Below are 16,533 nucleotides of genomic sequence, written 5' to 3' on the forward strand. Positions count from 1 at the left end.
ACGGCGACCAGTGCTGGACGCAGTATTCCAGGTGGGGGCATACCATGGTTCAGTACAGCAGCATGATAACCTTATCCGATCTGTTTGTGATCCCCTTTTTAATCATTCCTAGCATTCTGTTCGCTCTTTTCGCCACGTCTCGCATTGCGCAGATGGCTTCATTGACTTGTCGAGCAGTACACCCAAGTCTCTTTAATGGGGGGTCTCTCCGAGTACTGCACCGGACATCCTGTATAAGATTTTTGTTACCGACATGCATCACCTCATTTCTGTTACCGACATGCATTACCTCATTTGCCATGTCGCAGCCCATTTCTCAAGCGTGTTTATGTCACATTGCAGGTCTTTGCAATCCTTCTGTGTCTTCACTACTCTGAATAACTTCATATTGTCTGCAAATTTAATCACCTCGCTTGTCGTGCCAATTTCCAGGTTGTTCATAAATATGTTGTGCACGGGTCCAAGCACTGAACCGTGCGGCACTCTACTCATGACACTTTTCCAGGCCGAGTATTGTCCATTTACCCCCTATTCTCTGTTTCTTATCCGCCAACCAGTTTTTAATCCATGTATTTCACTGTCAATTCCATGGCTCACAATTTTTCAAAGTAGTCGTTCATGCGGGACCTTGTCAAACGCCTTCTGAAAATCCAGATATACAATGTCAGCCGGGTCACCCTTGTCTAACTGCCTGTTTACTCCCTTGAAGAAGTGCAGCAAGTTCGTCAAGCAAGATCTTCCTTTGCTGAAGCCGTGCTGGCTGGTCCTCATCAGATTGTGTCCGTCAAGGTGATCAATGAGGCGGTCCTTTATCAACTCCTCTACCATCTTTCCTGGTACCGAGGTCAGACTCACCGTCTGTAGTTTCCCAGATCTCCCCTCAAACCTTTCTTGAAGATCAGCGTAACATTCGCCACTTTCCAGTCTTCCGGAATCCTTCCTGATTTGATCGACAGATTGGCTATTAGTTGGAGCAGTTCAGCTATAGCCCCTTTCAGTTCCTCGATTACCCTCGGATGGATGCCATCCGGTCCCGGAGATTTATCGTTTTTAAGCCTATCAATCTGCCTGCATACCCTCTTCTAGACTGACCGTCAACCCTGTCAGTTTCCCATGTTCATTTCCTGCATAAAGCCAGTTGGCTTCCTTATCGCCGAGAGTCACTAAATATTGTAAAATCTAGCTAGAGACTCTAGCGAGATTTTACAATATTTAGTGACTCTCGGCGTGACACATTATCTGTTTGTTTTTACGGTATTTTTCAACATAATTTTTTGTGACATATGCTTTTTCCCTTTTCTACCATGGACCCCTGATGAAGGTTGTCCGAAACACAGACCGTGTTGGGTCCCTTGTTTGGTAAAAAGGTTTTTAAATATACTTTGGTTGTCACAATAAATTTTGCCTACATCGTTGTACATATCTGCAGTTTTGGTTTGTTTGTTCATGGCTGGTTTTTTCACTGCAGACAAGGTTGGACCCCCCCTTTTTCCTCTTGGCTCTGTTGCTTTGTACCCAGTCCCCCATTCTGGTGGTTTAGTAGTGGACAGGGCACAGATGTCAAAGCAGATGACTTTTTAAAATATGCAATGTCACCTCAGTAACTATAGAAAAATAGACAAATATAGTGCAAAATATAGACAGCAGATATAAATTCTCAAAACTGACATATTTTGATCACTAAATTGAAAATAAAATCATTTCTCCTACCTTTGGTTTTCTGGTGATTTCTTCCTTTCCTTCTTCAGGCCCAACAATTGTCCCTTCCTTCCTCCTATGTTCCCCTCACTGTCTTCCAGCCTTTGTCCTCTCTCCCCCCCCCACTCAGGCCCAATAATTGTCCCTTCCTCTCTCCTTTCTATGTTCCCCTCACTGCCTTCCAGCCTTTGTCCTCTTCTCCCTAAAGATTGATATTGGGTACAGTAGGCATGAGATTTCCACTCCAATGACATAGCTGGCCCGGTGGCTTCTTCCCCTGATGTAGCCAACCTGGTTGCTTACACATATTTAGTCTGACTTGTTTAACTAAAAGTCTATAGATCTTAATGAAAGAGTATGGGAAAGTAATTGCCCCCCCCCCATTTTCTATCCATGTCCCTCAGCTCCTCCATCTGAACCTCAAATCAGCCTTCACCATCTCATCTCTGCCCTCAATTGCCCATCTCTGCCTTCAATGTGACCTTCATTCCAGTTTCCCCTACATTTTCTGCAGAGGCTATTTGGCCTCTGGAACAAATATTTTCCTCCAACACATGATTTTTCAGTGAGTTTGAATTGCATGGTATCCTGATTCCTCACTGCTCTTTCTTCCTGTCTTGTAAGAAAACTGTTGAGTCTGGAAAGTACATGGTTCAAACTTACAGAGAGCAATATGGAATAGGCAGAAAACAGATGAGATGCCAGCAGCAAGTCTTGGGACAATATGGAAAAGTCAGGGGGCTGCAACTAGGGTCAATGAGGGCTATCACTGGCCCTTAGGCCTGAGTAAATGAAGTGCGACAATGGCTAGTGTTCAGTGTCCCTTCCTTCCTTCCTCTTATGTTCTACCAGCCTTTGTCCTCTTCTGCCCCACCCCAAGCCTACCCGCCCAATGCTGAATTCAATTACCTGCTGCTGCTGCCGCTATGAGGCTACATCAACGAAGCAGCAGTGGCGGGGGGTTTGGACTTCTGGCTCAGCAGCGGGTCGAAGGAGCCGTCACGGAGCGAATTGCAGGGAAAGGCCAGGCGGGTGCAGTGATTGCACGCCTCCTGCTCAGAAGTTTTACCCCCGATGTCAGGGATAAGGCTTCTGGGCCGGCGGCGTGCAATCGCTGCACCCGCCTGGCCTTTCCTCTTACGCTGACAGTGGCAGGCGGTCGAAATAAGGTAACGGCTGCGGGGGGGGGGGGGTTGTATTCGCTCCATAGGAAGCACCCTTTTTTCCACCCACTTTTTTTGGGGGAAAAAAGTGTGTCCTATAGAGCAAAAAATACAGTATTCCCTGAAATTGTGTGTGGCAAGGAAGTTGAACCACAACCCTCTTCCCCCACCCCCAAAAAATAAATTTTCACTACTAGCTGCTAACTGTGTTACTTTATTCAAGTTAAGTGACGGAGTAAAATACAGACGTATTGACACACTCTTCAATAGGACATGACCTACACAGCACACAGGTGGTACATAAGGATAAATGCAAACAGTCCACAGTTTCATGGAACAGTAATTTGGCAGAGAACAGACAGCTTTGGCTGCAGAAACACTTTGTAGTTTAAACAACTTTATTTCACAGTTTTAAGAATGCCTTTTACCCACCTTTAACCTGTGTCTATACATAGCATGTACCAAGCTCGTGATGACTCAAGGTGTACTTTTGGCCCATTCTAAAATAAAAAATCTACAGTACAAAGAATTCAAAATGATTTACTACTGACAATGAATGCTGGTTTTCAAGGTCTTGTACCCTTCTTTGTGGTCCTTCACCAGTACTCTTTTTTAATAGTTGTTTTGGTGAATAAGCCCACAGTACAGGCTTAGCAGGAACAGCTTGTTTGAGCTGGCACTATTTTCCTTTCTATTCTACCCCCCCCCCCCCTCAAATAGTCCAGTCATTATAGCAGCAGCAGTTTGGCTGGGGGGTCAGAGACATGGCTTCTGTCAGAACTCAAACTACATGCATTCTTCACTCGGTCATGTCATTCAATGGATGAAACTTGATTTCCCCCCCCCCTTTTTTTAACGCCCACTTCCCTAGCATTCCCTAGGCTCTCACATGTTCAAGAAGCCAGAGTTAGGACCTGGAACCAAATCTGCATTTTCTGCTCTTGGGTCAGCTTGCCTAGCACTAATTCTACTAACAGGACAAGTAGTGCTGCTGGGAAGCATTCTACTACTTTTTTTTTTTCATAAAAATTTTTTTCATAAAAATTAAATTAAAAAACAGAGCTCAGGTCATCAGGGTGTAATGAGACAGGCCTGATTTTAGCCCTTAGCATGCATCACCTACAGCCAAGACAGGATCAGGCCTTCCTGGCAATCCTACTAAATCTTAAAAGTAAAAGCAACAGTACTCTACACAACTGCTTTCTGATGGGCATTATTTTGCTGCCTTAAAACTAGGCAAGAAAATGAATAGCTTTCTCTTACCTACTTGCTTACAGGAAAGGCTTACAGTTCTCCTTTGTTGTTTTTTTTAACTTAACAAAATACTTTGTGCTAACTGGTGCCATGTTCAAAAACTATTTCAGCTTCCTCAGACTGCTGCTTTAAGGCCATGAAAATGTGCGACCAATGCCTACTGATGGCAAGTGAACACCTTTTTAGAAGCACAGCATTTAGTGGCTGTTTTTATTAGTTCTTATTATTAAATAAAATTAACTTTTAGAACTAAAGAGAGAAGAGACAGACAAGACAGACAGACATGCACCAAGGCATTACATACATCAATGGAATAAACGAGACACTCCTTCACATTGGCCGACTATAAATCACATCTGTTCTGTTGCTTCTTTAGTATTGGTCTAGCCTAGTGAAATTTGGCTGGTTAGCTTTGGTACTTGCCAATAAGTTTGGTTTTTAAGGTGACCAAATAAAGCAAGATCATTCTGGTATCCTGGAAACCAGACCTGGCTTGGGAGGGATGGGGAGGAGCCCTTGCATAAGTGGATGTTCCTCTCTACTTTAAACCACTCCTGCTCCATCCAATACTTTTAAGATCTTACTGCCTAGTCATGTCGGCACCAGTCTTTTCTTCCCTAACTCTGTCCCCATCTCTCCATATCCCTGCTCTATCCTGAGGCCACACTTTCTGGCCATGCTGAGGACTGTAGTTCTATAAACAGGCAGAACACTGGCTGCTCGGCATCACTGAGCGAAAGCTTTATTTCCTGGTGGATAATTTTGGTGAAATCTCCTTGCCAAGGAAACCCAGCAAAAATAATGGGAAACAGGACACACTTAAAGCTAGAGAAACACTCTGCTATTCTAGTTAATAAATATAGCAAAAAGCAGAATGGAACATTGTACCACAATTCAGCAGCTACATTTATCAAAGTAGAATAAAAAAAAGAATCCCACAATTGCTTGGAAATGTTACTGTCTTTGATACTGTCCACCCAACAGCTATCTCCAAGTTCTTTCTTCACAATCTTCCAGGCACATCAGGTCACTACCTCCATTGGGCACTGTCAGAGAGAGCTGCCAGTCACTACTACATGGTCATATGCTCTGGAAGAACGTAGGAGATATCATCCCATGGGTGGCGATATAGGCCTTGCTTCAGCCTCTTTTGATCCAAATAGTGTCCTGCAATGAAATGTTCACAGGGATTACGGCTTTTGCCTGTTTGCTTGGAATCACTGTTTGTCGCTGCTGTCTCACTGGCAGAGTTAGTACAAGGTTTCATTACAACGCCTTGGCTCATTGCTGTTTCAGGAAGACCAAAGCCAGAAATGTTGCAAAGATTGGACTCTGGGTTACAGGCTTTTTGATCTCTGGCCTGTAAGGTCACCAGATTGGATACCAAGATAGTTCCAGCATTCTGGAGCCCCAGCTACTAGGAAGCACGCAGAGGGAGACCACCTACTCATTTCACAGGTTATAACACAGTGAGACCTACTAACCAGTGCAACACTTGCATTGCATATAGTTTAGGAACAATTTTTAGAGAGAAGCCAAGTCCTATGTACCAGCAGATCTGCAAGCTAATTCTGATTTTCAAGTAGCTGCATTAATCACAATGTATCAATTTGAAAAATGCCTTCAGCTTTTAAAATCTCCCAATTTTTTCTTTAAAACAACAGAGCTGCTTCAGGAAATTGGACTTTTGCCAGACTTATTTGATTTTGTTTTTCAATTTTCTCTTCCAGTTTATGAATTATTTTAAATTTTATTACATTGTTTTTACCCCTATTATTTTTATTTTATTAACTGAATTCTATTGTTTAACGGTTCCTCCCTTCTATTCCTTTTCACATATCCCTTTAATTCATTTAGATATCATTTACATAGATGGTGCTCCTATCTGTAAAGTTAGGAATTTCTATGAAATATTCTACATGCTTCTCTCCTCTCCATTCCTTCCTGCCCTCCATAGTCCTCCCTGCCTTCTTCTAACCCCTTCCTCTGTAATGTCGCCTAGAGCTTGTAGAGGTATGTGCGACGCACAAATGGAAGAAATAAATAAATAAAGATAGAACTTACCAATGAAACCCATACTCCTGCCTAGTACAAAGATACCATTCAGAGCACCAATGTCGATGTATTCATCTGCCTCTTCCCTGCAACAGATAACAGCAATAAAAGCTCTCTTAAAATCACAAGCCAGCGAACAAAGCAAGAGTTCATAGTTATTGCTATATTCAGGATCTTCTTAAGACCCACAACAAAAAATATGAAAACTCAACCCCTCCTACCGCAAGGTATTTTTAAAATATATTTTTAATTGTGTCCATTGTGTACCTTGTATTTGTTTCACAAGCCAGGAGAGGGGACAGAGGAGAGAAACAGCAGGGGAGAGACAGAGGAGAGAAACAGCAGGAGAGAGAAGGCAGGAGAGAGCAAGGGACAAGTGGCAAGAGTTAGCTCCGTCCACCTCCCCATCATTCACCGGAGCTTCCCCTTAAAAGGGGCGGGGCCAATGGCAATCGGGCCAGGATAGGAAATAGAGAGTGGGGGTAAATGGACAATACTCGGACTGGAAAAGCGTCACCAGTGGAGTGCCGCAGGGTTCAGTGCTTGGACCCGTGCTCTTCAACATATTTATAAACGATCTGGAAATTGGTATGACGAGTGAGGTGATTAAATTTGCAGATGATACTAAGTTATTCAGAGTAGTGAAGATGCAGGAAGATTGCGAAGATCTGCAACGTGACATAAACACACTTGAGAAATGGGCTGCGACATGGCAAATGAGGTTCAACGTGGTAAGTGTAAGGTGATGCATGTCGGTAACAAAAATCTCATACATGAATATAGGATGTCCGGGGCGTTACTTGGAGAGACCCCCCAGGAAAGAGACTTGGGAGTGCTGGTTGACAGGTCGATGAAGCCGTCCGTGCAATGCGCAGCGGCAGCCAAAAGGGCGAATAGGATGCTAGAAATGATTAAGAAGGGGATCATGAACAGATTGGAGAAGGTTATCATGCCACTGTACCGGACCATTGTACACCCTCACCTGGAATACTGCATCCAGCACTGGTCGCCGTACATGAAGGACACGGTATTACTTGAAAGGGTCCAGAAAAGAGCGATTAAAATAGTTAAGGGGCTGGAGGAGTTGCCATACAGCGAGAGATTAGAGAAACTGGGCCTTTTCTCCCTTGAAAAGAGGGGACATGATCGAAACATTCAAGATACTGAAGGGAATAGACTTAGTAGATAAAGACAGGTTGTTCACCCTCTCCAAGGTAGGGAGAATGAGAGGGCACTCTCTGAAGTTAAACGTACAAACGTAAGGAAGTTCTTCTTCACCCAGAGAGTGGTGGAAAACTGGAACGCTCTTCCGGAGGCTGTTATAGGGGAAAATACCCTCCAGGGATTCAAGACAAAGTTAGACAAGTTCCTGCTGAACCAGAACGTATGCAGGTAGGGCTGGTCTCAGTCAGGGCACTGGTCTTTGACCTAGGGGCCGCCGCGTGAGCGGACTGCTGGGCACGATGGACCACTGGTCTGACCCAGCAGCAGCAATTCTTGTGTTCCATTTTTAAGATGGGAAACAGCGAGCTTGATTTTGTTAGAATATCTTATTACCAAGGAGGGATCGTTGTTGTATTTTGAGGTTCTCCAATAGTGCATTGGGATGGGTTGGAAAATAGATTTGCATACTGCCAGTTGAAGCATTAAGCACAGTTACTTACCGTAACAGGTGTTATCCAGGGACAGCAGGCAGATATTCTTGACTGATGGGTGACGGCACCGACGGAGCCCCGGTACGGACACTTTTAGAGTGATTGCACTCTAAGAACTTGGAAAGTTCTAGAGACCGCACCGCGCATGCGCGAGTGCCTTCCCGCCCGACCCCGACGCGCGGTCCCTCAGTTAAGATAAGCCAGCTAAGAAGCCAACCCGGGGAGGTGGGTGGGACGCAAGAATATCTGCCTGCTGTCCCTGGATAACACCTGTTACGGTAAGTAACTGTGCTTTATCCCAGGACAAGCAGGCAGCATATTCTTGACTGATGGGTGACCTCCAAGCTAACAAAAAGAGGGATGGAGGGAAGGTTGGCCATTAGGAAAACAAATTTTGTAAAACAGATTGGCCGAAATGTCCATCCCGTCTGGAGAAAGCATCCAGACAATAATGAGATGTAAAAGTATGGACTGAGGACCACGTAGCAGCTTTGCAGATTTCCTCAATGGGCGTGGAACGGAGGAAAGCTACAGATGCTGCCATAGCTCTAATTCTATGTGCCGTGACAGAACCTTCCAGTGTCAGTCCGGACTGAGCATAGCAGAATGAAATGCACGCAGCAAGCCAATTAGATAGTGTGCGCTTAGAAACAGGACGTCCCAATTTATTCGGGTCAAAGGACAGAAAAAGTTGGGGAGATGATCTGTGGGGCTTAGTACGGTCTAAATAGTAAGCTAAAGCCCGCTTACAGTCCAAAGTATGAAGAGCCTGTTCCCCGGAATGGGAGTGAGGTTTAGGGAAAAAAACAGGTAGTACAATAGATTGGTTGAGATGGAACTCAGAAACAACCTTAGGGAGAAACTTTGGATGTGTACGTAGAACCACCTTGTCGTGATGAAAGACAGTGAAAGGTGGATCAGAAACTAGTGCATGGAGCTCACTGACCCTCCTGGCAGAGGTGAGAGCAATAAGAAAAAGTACCTTCCAAGTGAGAAACTTGAAAGAGGTAGTAGCCAAGGGTTCGAATGGAGGCTTCATCAAGGCGGAGAGAACCACGTTTAGATCCCAGATCACCGGAGGTGCTTTGAGAGGTGGTTTCAGATTGAAAAGACCTCGCATGAATCTGGAGACCAGGGGATGAGCTGAAAGGAGTTTCCCTTGGACCGGCTCATGAAAGGCCGTAATGGCACTGAGATGAACTCTGATGGAAGTAGACTTGAGACCAGAAGTAGACAGAGAAAGCAGATAATCCAATAGGGGTTCCACTGCAAGAGACTTGGGGTCATGATGATGTAGGAGACACCAAGAAGAAAACCTCGTCCACTTTTGATGATAACATTGAAGAGTGGCTGGTTTCCTGGAGGCGTCCAGGATGGAGCGAACAGGCTGAGATAGCAAAAGATCAGTTGAAGTCAGCCCGAGAGATACCAAGCTGTCAGGTGTAGAGACTGCAGGTTGGGATGGAGGAGGGTTTCCTGATCCTGTGTAAGCAGAGATGGAAACAGTGGAAGTAGAAATGGATCCCTGGAACTGAGTTGAAGTAGAAGGGAGAACCAATGTTGTCTGGGCCACCGTGGAGCAATCAGGATCATGGTGGCCCGTTCCCTCTTTAGTTTGAACAAGGTCCGAAGCATGAGAGGCAGAGGAGGGAAAGCATAAAGGAACAGATTGGACCAATCCAGAAGAAATGCATCCGCTGCCAGACGGTGAGGAGAGTAAAGTCTGGAGCAGAATTGGGGCAACTGATGGTTGTGAGGAGCTGCAAAAAGGTCCACCTGAGGAGTGCCCCATTGTGCAAAGATGGACTGTAGAGTCGATGGGTCGAGAGTCCATTCGTGGGGTTGGAGAACTCTGCTGAGCTTGTCCGCTAAGAAGTTCTGTTCTCCTTGAATATAAATCGCTTTCAGGAATAAGCGGCGCGAGGATGCCCAAGACCAGATTCTCTGGGCTTCCTGGCATAAGAGGCGAGAGCCCGTGCCCCCTTGCTTGTTGATGTAGTACATGGCCACCTGGTTGTCTGTGCAAAGTAGAAGGACTTGAGGAAATAGAAGGTGTTGGAAGGCCTTGAGGGCATAGAACATTGCCCTGAGTTCCAGGAAATTGATGTGATGCTTCTTTTCCTGAGGAGTCCAAAGGCCCTGAGTTTGGAACTCGTTCAGATGGGCTCCCCATGCATAAGGGGAGGCGTCGGTGGTGATGACCAGATGATGAGGAGGCAGATGGAACAGAAGGCCCCTGGAGAGATTTGAGGATATCAACCACCATTGCAGAGACTGACGAAGAGACGATGTCACAGATATGTGTCGTGAGCAAGAGTCTGTCGCTTGAGACCACTGGAGAGCCAGGGTCCATTGAGGAGTGCGCAGGTGAAGCCGTGCCAGTGGTGTGACATGAACTGTGGAGGCCATGTGACCCAAGAGAATCATCATCTGCTTTGCAGAAATGGAGTGCTGGGACAGCACCTGCTGACAGAGCGATTGGAGGTTGTGAAGACGGTTGTCCGGCAAGAAGGCTCTCATCTGGACCGTGTCCAGTATCGCTCCAATGAATTGAAGTCTCCTCGTAGGAAGAAGGTGAGACTTGGGTATATTGATTTCGAACCCCAGGAGTTGGAGAAAAAAGATGGTCTGGTTGGTGGCCAGAAGAACAGTCTGAGATGAAATGGCCTTGATTAACCAGTCGTCCAGGTAGGGAAAAACCTGAAGGTGGTGGGAGCGCAGAAAAGCTGCCACCACTACCAGACATTTGGTGAACACTCTTGGAGAGGAGGCAAGACCGAAGGGGAGCACTCTGTATTGGTAATGACAGTGATTGATCATGAAGCGCAGGTACTGTCTGGAGGCCGGATGAATTGGAATGTGAGTGTAGGCCTCTTTGAGATCGAGAGAGCATAGCCAGTCGTTGTGATCGAGGAGAGGATAAAGCGTAGCTAGAGATAGCATTTTGAATTTTTCTTTGACCAAACATTTGTTGAGATCTCGCAGATCTAGAATTGGTCTGAGGTCTCCTGTTTTCTTGGGGACTAGAAAATACCGGGAGTAGAACCCGTGCCCTCTTTGGTCCAGAGGAACTTCCTCTATGGCGTTCAGAAGCAGGAGGGACTGAACCTCCTGAGAAAGGAGGGCAGATTGAGGAGTGTGCAAAGCAGACTCTTTTGGTAGACTTTGGCCCGGGAGGGTGTGAAAGTTGAGAGAGTAGCCGTGGCGGATGATGTTGAGGACCCACTGGTCCGAAGTGATAACTTCCCACCGGCTGAGAAAGAAAGACAGACGTCCTCCTATCGGTTGAGGGAGGAGAGGAGAAGGTTGAACGCTGGCTATGCCCTCGAGGATCAAGTCAAAAGGGCTGAGTCGATTTTTGTGGAGGAGGCTGCTTAGCTGGTTGTTGCTGCTGAGGTCTAGGTGCTTGCCGCTGCTGTTGCCGCTGCCTCCTAGGTTGCTGAGTGGAAGGCTGCAAGGGGCGAGCCACAAAACGCCGCTGATAGGCCGTTTGCTGTCTGAATGGCCGTGAAGGTGGAGGTTTCTTCTTGGTCTTAAGAAGGGTATCCCAGCGGGTTTCATGAGCCGAGAGCTTCTGGGTCGTTGAGTCCATAGAATCTCCAAACAGCTCATCCCCTAAACATGGGGCATTAGCCAACCGGTCTTGATGATTAACATCAAGCTCAGAGACTCTGAGCCAAGCCAAACGGCGCATGGCTACAGATATGGCTGTTGCTCTAGAGGTAAGCTCAAAAGTGTCATATATAGACCTTACCATGAATTTCCTGAGCTGGAAAAGAGCTGAAGAGCACTGATGGAAAGCCTCACGATTCCCCACAGGAAGGTACTGCTCAAAGGAAGCCATGGTGGTAAGGAGATGCTTTAAATAAAACGAAAAATGAAAAGCATAGTTACCAGAACGATTAGCAAGCATCGCATTCTGGTAAAGTCGCTTACCGAATTTATCCATGGCTTTACCCTCTCTGCCAGGAGGGACAGAGGCATAGACACTAGCTCCTAAGGACTTCTTGAGGGTGGATTCTACAAGAAGAGACTCATGAGAGAGCTGTGGTTTATCAAAACCAGGAATAGGGATTACTTTATAAAGGGAATCCAATTTGCGGGGAGCTCCCGGGATAGTAAGAGGAGTCTCCAGATTCTTGTAAAATGTCTCCCTCAGGATGTCATGTAAAGGGAGTTTCAAGAATTCCTTTGGAGGCTGGTCAAAATCAAGAGCGTCCAAAAAAGCTTTGGACTTTTTAGACTCAGCCTCCAAAGGAATGGAAAGAGATTCACACATATCTCTTAAAAAAGAAGAGAAAGAGGTGGAATCAGGTTTGGAGGAAATATCCTGCAGAACAGGCTCGTCTTCCTCTGATGAACACTCCCCTTCTGACTGAAGAGGTTCTTCAGAGTCGCCCCACAGATCAGGGTCTCGAACATGGGGACCACGGTCCCGAGACTCAGGGGTGGATGGATCTCGGTGTCGGGACTTCTGTACCGACTTACCCGACCTCACCGACGCGGTACCGGGCGATGTTATCGGTCGCACCGGAGCCGATGTCTGTACCGATTGGTGATGAGACCTGGGCTCCGGTGCGAGGACAGGCATCGATGCCGATGAGGCCAAGTGGACCGGTACCGAAGGAGTGGATGGTGATAATACGGACTGTTCCACGATCGGTACCGGTTGCTCAGTGGGGACCGATACCGGAGGGCTCGGTGTCAGGAGAGCTGGAAGGAGTTGTTTGAGCTGTTCCTTCAGCTGTACCTGCAAGATGGCCGCAATGCGATCATCAAGGGAGGGCACCGGTACCGCTTTTTTCTTCTGCGGTACCTGCGGTGCCGCTCGACGCCCCGGAGATGAGGAGCCCGATGTCGAGGGACTCACCTCAATAGGGGCGGAGCGCTTCCGCTGGCGCCTCACGGTCGGCAGGATTGGACTCTCTGCAATGGGGACCGGAGGACGTTCCAGCGGGGAAGGCTTCTTAGCCGGCTTACCTGCATGCTGCGACGCCGACGCGGTATCGCGTGGCGTCGATGAGGTGGGTGCCGACGAAACAGGTACCGAGACCGGCGCCGAAGACGCGGGGTCGGACATGTCGGTGCCGAAAAGCAGTTTTTGCTGTATCTCTCGATTTTTGAGAGTCCGCTTTTTCAAAGTGGCACAGCGGGTGCAGGTAGAGGCCTGATGTTCCGGACCCAGACACTGAAGGCACCAGTTGTGCGGGTCTGTCAGGGAAATAGGCCGTGCACACCGCTGGCACTTCTTGAACCCAGGCTGGGGGGGCATGAACGTAAAAACGGCTTCTGCCAAATCGAAGGCCGAGGCCTCGATGATGGCAGTAGGCCCCGCCGGGTCAAATCAAGAAAACTCGACAAAAACAAAGGAAATTTTTTTTTTTTTTTTTTTTTTTTAAAGAAAGAAAAAAGAAAGGGCAAAAAGAACCCGAAAAAGTTTACGCGAGCGGGAAGGCGAATGAAAAAAATATTTCAACAGCCGTTGAAAATGCGACTTCTTAGCTCCGCGGAAACTAAGAAACTGAGGGACCGCGCGTCGGGGTCGGGCGGGAAGGCACTCGCGCATGCGCGGTGCGGTCTCTAGAACTTTCCAAGTTCTTAGAGTGCAATCACTCTAAAAGTGTCCGTACCGGGGCTCCGTCGGTGCCGTCACCCATCAGTCAAGAATATGCTGCCTGCTTGTCCTGGGATAACGTCTGCTCTGGCAACTGTAATCTTTTTAAATCTTAAGATGAGAGATTTTTTCAACAGGATTTCTGGTAGCTATGTTTCTATATCAGGCCTACATAAGGCACTTAACAAGCTTGAAAAGATCAGAGATCCTAAGGAGCTTAAGAGTCACTGGGCAGGTAGTTGGCAAACTGGGCAGGTAGTTGGCAAACTGGGTTGTGTTAAAAAAAATATGAAGGGGATCCCAAGGCTTATTTCTAATGCAAGCCACAGGGAAACGTATTTTAGGATACTCCATAGAGCATCTTGTATACTTTTTTTTTTTCTTAGTTCTACCACGTAAATTTATTGAATTAATTGATTTTGAGAACCTGGGTTTTTTTTCCTTTTTGAGATTGGAATTGAGACATTCAGATGGGACATGGTTGACTTCAGAAAGTCTTTTCTAAACAACCTGCCAGTTTCATGTGTATTTATTGGCATGGCCAGCAGATGTGGCCATTTACAAATAAATGTGGATAAAATTGATGGCACAAAACCAGCAGCTTCCAAACGGCAACTATAAATCAGGAAGAGTTTTGTCACCCATTTGTACTAAGTGTAAGCAGAAGAGAATATGTTGCATCATTCCCTTTGGGCTTGTATGAAGATCAGGCAATTTTTGGAAGAATTTAACCAATTATATGACCTCAATTCTTGGATGTAACATATGCAATTCCTCTGAACAACTTTTGCTGGACTTACCAGAAACATGTAGGGGAAAGATAGAGACGTAAGATGTGCCTTATGGCAAAGAAGTATATTATGCAATCATGGGTAGCTGCTGATGCTCCGTTTTTGAAAAGGAGGCATCAAATGCTTCAATTATTGTTTTGGGAGGCCCAGGAAGCTAGAGGCTCAGATAAATGCAGGGAGCAGTTTTTACAGATATGGGATCGCTACATTCAGCATATGTCTCCCTTAGGGAGAAGTCTTATATTGAACTCTTTATGATTGCTAAGGAGTAGGATTTTCAGTCCACCCTATAGTGGGATTAAGGGAAGGGTGTTGTTTTTGTGGAGGAGGTAAGGGTTTTAAGGTAGTTCCATTCTGCTGAGAGGAGATATTATAAAAGTCAATATATTACTGAATGGCAGAGCTTCATTTGTTGAGCTTTTTCTTTGCACCACTGGCTATAAGAAACAAGGCTTCTGGTAGCCAGTCACAAATTCTCTTGGAAAGAAGGAGAAATTAGGTTCTTACCTGCTAATTTTCTTTCTGTTAGCTGCTAGACTGGTACAGTTCTTCACTGATGGTTAATAGCTCATCATGACCAGCAGGTGGAGACCGAGACCAAAACTTTGGTATAGTATATAATAGCTGTCTCTCCCTATATACCTCAGTCTGCTGAATAGCCAAGCAGAACCAAGAAAAAACTAATCATAAACAGTAACAAGACTCTGAACAGGAGTAAACAACTAATAAACAGGAATGCTGTTGGAAAATGCATAGGATAGGCCCCTGCAGCAAAATGTCCCCAAAGCTCACTAGCTATACCAGCCGAGCCACAGCGCTGTTCTTTGATCTACCCGGCCCTAAAAAAAATACTAAAACCCGCAAAAAAACAAAATCTGCACATGAGCAAAAACCCGTGATCACCGCATAAAGACAGACAGGGTGGGAAACTGTACCGGTCTAGCAGCTAACAGAAAGAAAATTAGCAGGTAAAAACCTAATTTCTCCTTCTGTGTCACTTGCTACACCAGTACAGTTCTTCATTAATGTGACGTACCAAAGCAGTACCCATCATGGGTGGGACCCCCGAAGGGCCGACATTAGAACATGCTCACCGAACACCGTGTCCCAAAGTGCCTGAATGTCCACATGGTCTGACAAAGGAATGCAAAGAAGACCAAACTGCAGCCTTACAGATATCCACTGGAGGCACAAGAGAAGACTCAGCCCTTATCCCGAGTGGAAAGAGCCTTAATAAATTCCGGAACAGGCTTTTTATGAAGAAGATATGTAGAAGCAATAGTCTCCTTGATCCAGCGCGCATTGGTAGCCTTGGAAGAGCCATCCCCCCTACGAGGATCTGCTAGAAGGACAAAAAGATAATCTGTTTTCCTAATCTCCTGAGTCCTCCGCAAGTAGACGTGAAGGACCCAACCAACATCCAATTTGCGCAACTGATTCTGCTTAGAAGAACCTGTTTGACTACCCAAAGGAGAAACTACCTTTGGCAGAAAGGAAGAACAGGCCTCAATACGACCCTCTCCCTAGAAAACTCGAGGAAGGGAGACTTACAAGAGAGAGCCTGCAGCTCCGAAACACATCTAGCAGAAGTAACAGCCACCAAAAAGACCACCTTAAGTGTAAGGTCCTTCAACGAGCAGGCACCCAAAGGCTCAAAAGATGGGAACACCACCACAGACGACCAGATTAAGATCCCAAGCTAGAACAGACGGCCGAAGAGAAGGCCTAAGCAACCTGGCCACCCACAAGAAGTGAACAACATCAAGAATGGCAGTCAAACGCTGACCTCGTAACAACCCATGAAAGGCAGACAAGGCCACAAGCTGAACCTGGAGAGAAGCCCAAGCCAGGCCTCTGTCCAGGCTATCTTGCAAGAACTCCAAGATGTTAGGCAAGAAAGTGCGAAAAGAGATCACTCCACGAACAGCACACCACTCCTCAAATAGACGCCAAACACACACATAAGCCCGAGAAGTGGAAAGTCTCTGGGACCCTAAGAGGGTTGAGATCACTTATCTCAATACCCCTTCTTACCTAAGCGTTCCCTTTCAAGAGCCAAGACGCAAGACAAAAGGGACCCGGATCAAACATTGGAATGGGCCCCTGAGTCAGGAGGTCAGTCAAGAGAGGCAGTGGCAGAGGATCTGCCACCAGATGATAAACCAGGTCCATGTACCACGGATGTCTGGGCCAGTCCGGGGCTACCAGGATCACGAGGCTGGGATGCCGAACAATGCGAAAGAGAATTCTGCCTACCAATGGCCACGGAGGAAACACGTACAGAAGACCCTCCTTTGGGCATA

At 46.4% G+C, this 16,533-nt stretch overlaps 1 protein-coding gene across 2 annotated transcripts in view; it reads right to left on the reverse strand.

The window, feature by feature from the left end:
• Positions 1 to 3,059: 3,059 nt before the first annotated feature.
• Positions 3,060 to 16,533, reverse strand: part of ACLY (ATP citrate lyase) — a 92,841-nt gene continuing 79,367 nt past the window's right edge. For both annotated transcript variants that reach the window (XM_033918316.1, XM_033918317.1), the window contains 2 exons: positions 6,180 to 6,256; positions 3,060 to 5,282 (listed from right to left, as the gene is read on the reverse strand). In XM_033918316.1, coding sequence (XP_033774207.1) covers positions 5,188 to 5,282; positions 6,180 to 6,256 — 172 coding nt within the window. In that variant the 3' untranslated portion in view covers positions 3,060 to 5,187. The remainder of the gene's footprint in view (positions 5,283 to 6,179; positions 6,257 to 16,533) is intronic.

The sequence above is a fragment of the Geotrypetes seraphini genome, chromosome 13 (genome assembly GCF_902459505.1).
Source record: "Geotrypetes seraphini chromosome 13, aGeoSer1.1, whole genome shotgun sequence".
Classification (NCBI taxonomy): domain Eukaryota; kingdom Metazoa; phylum Chordata; class Amphibia; order Gymnophiona; family Dermophiidae; genus Geotrypetes; species Geotrypetes seraphini.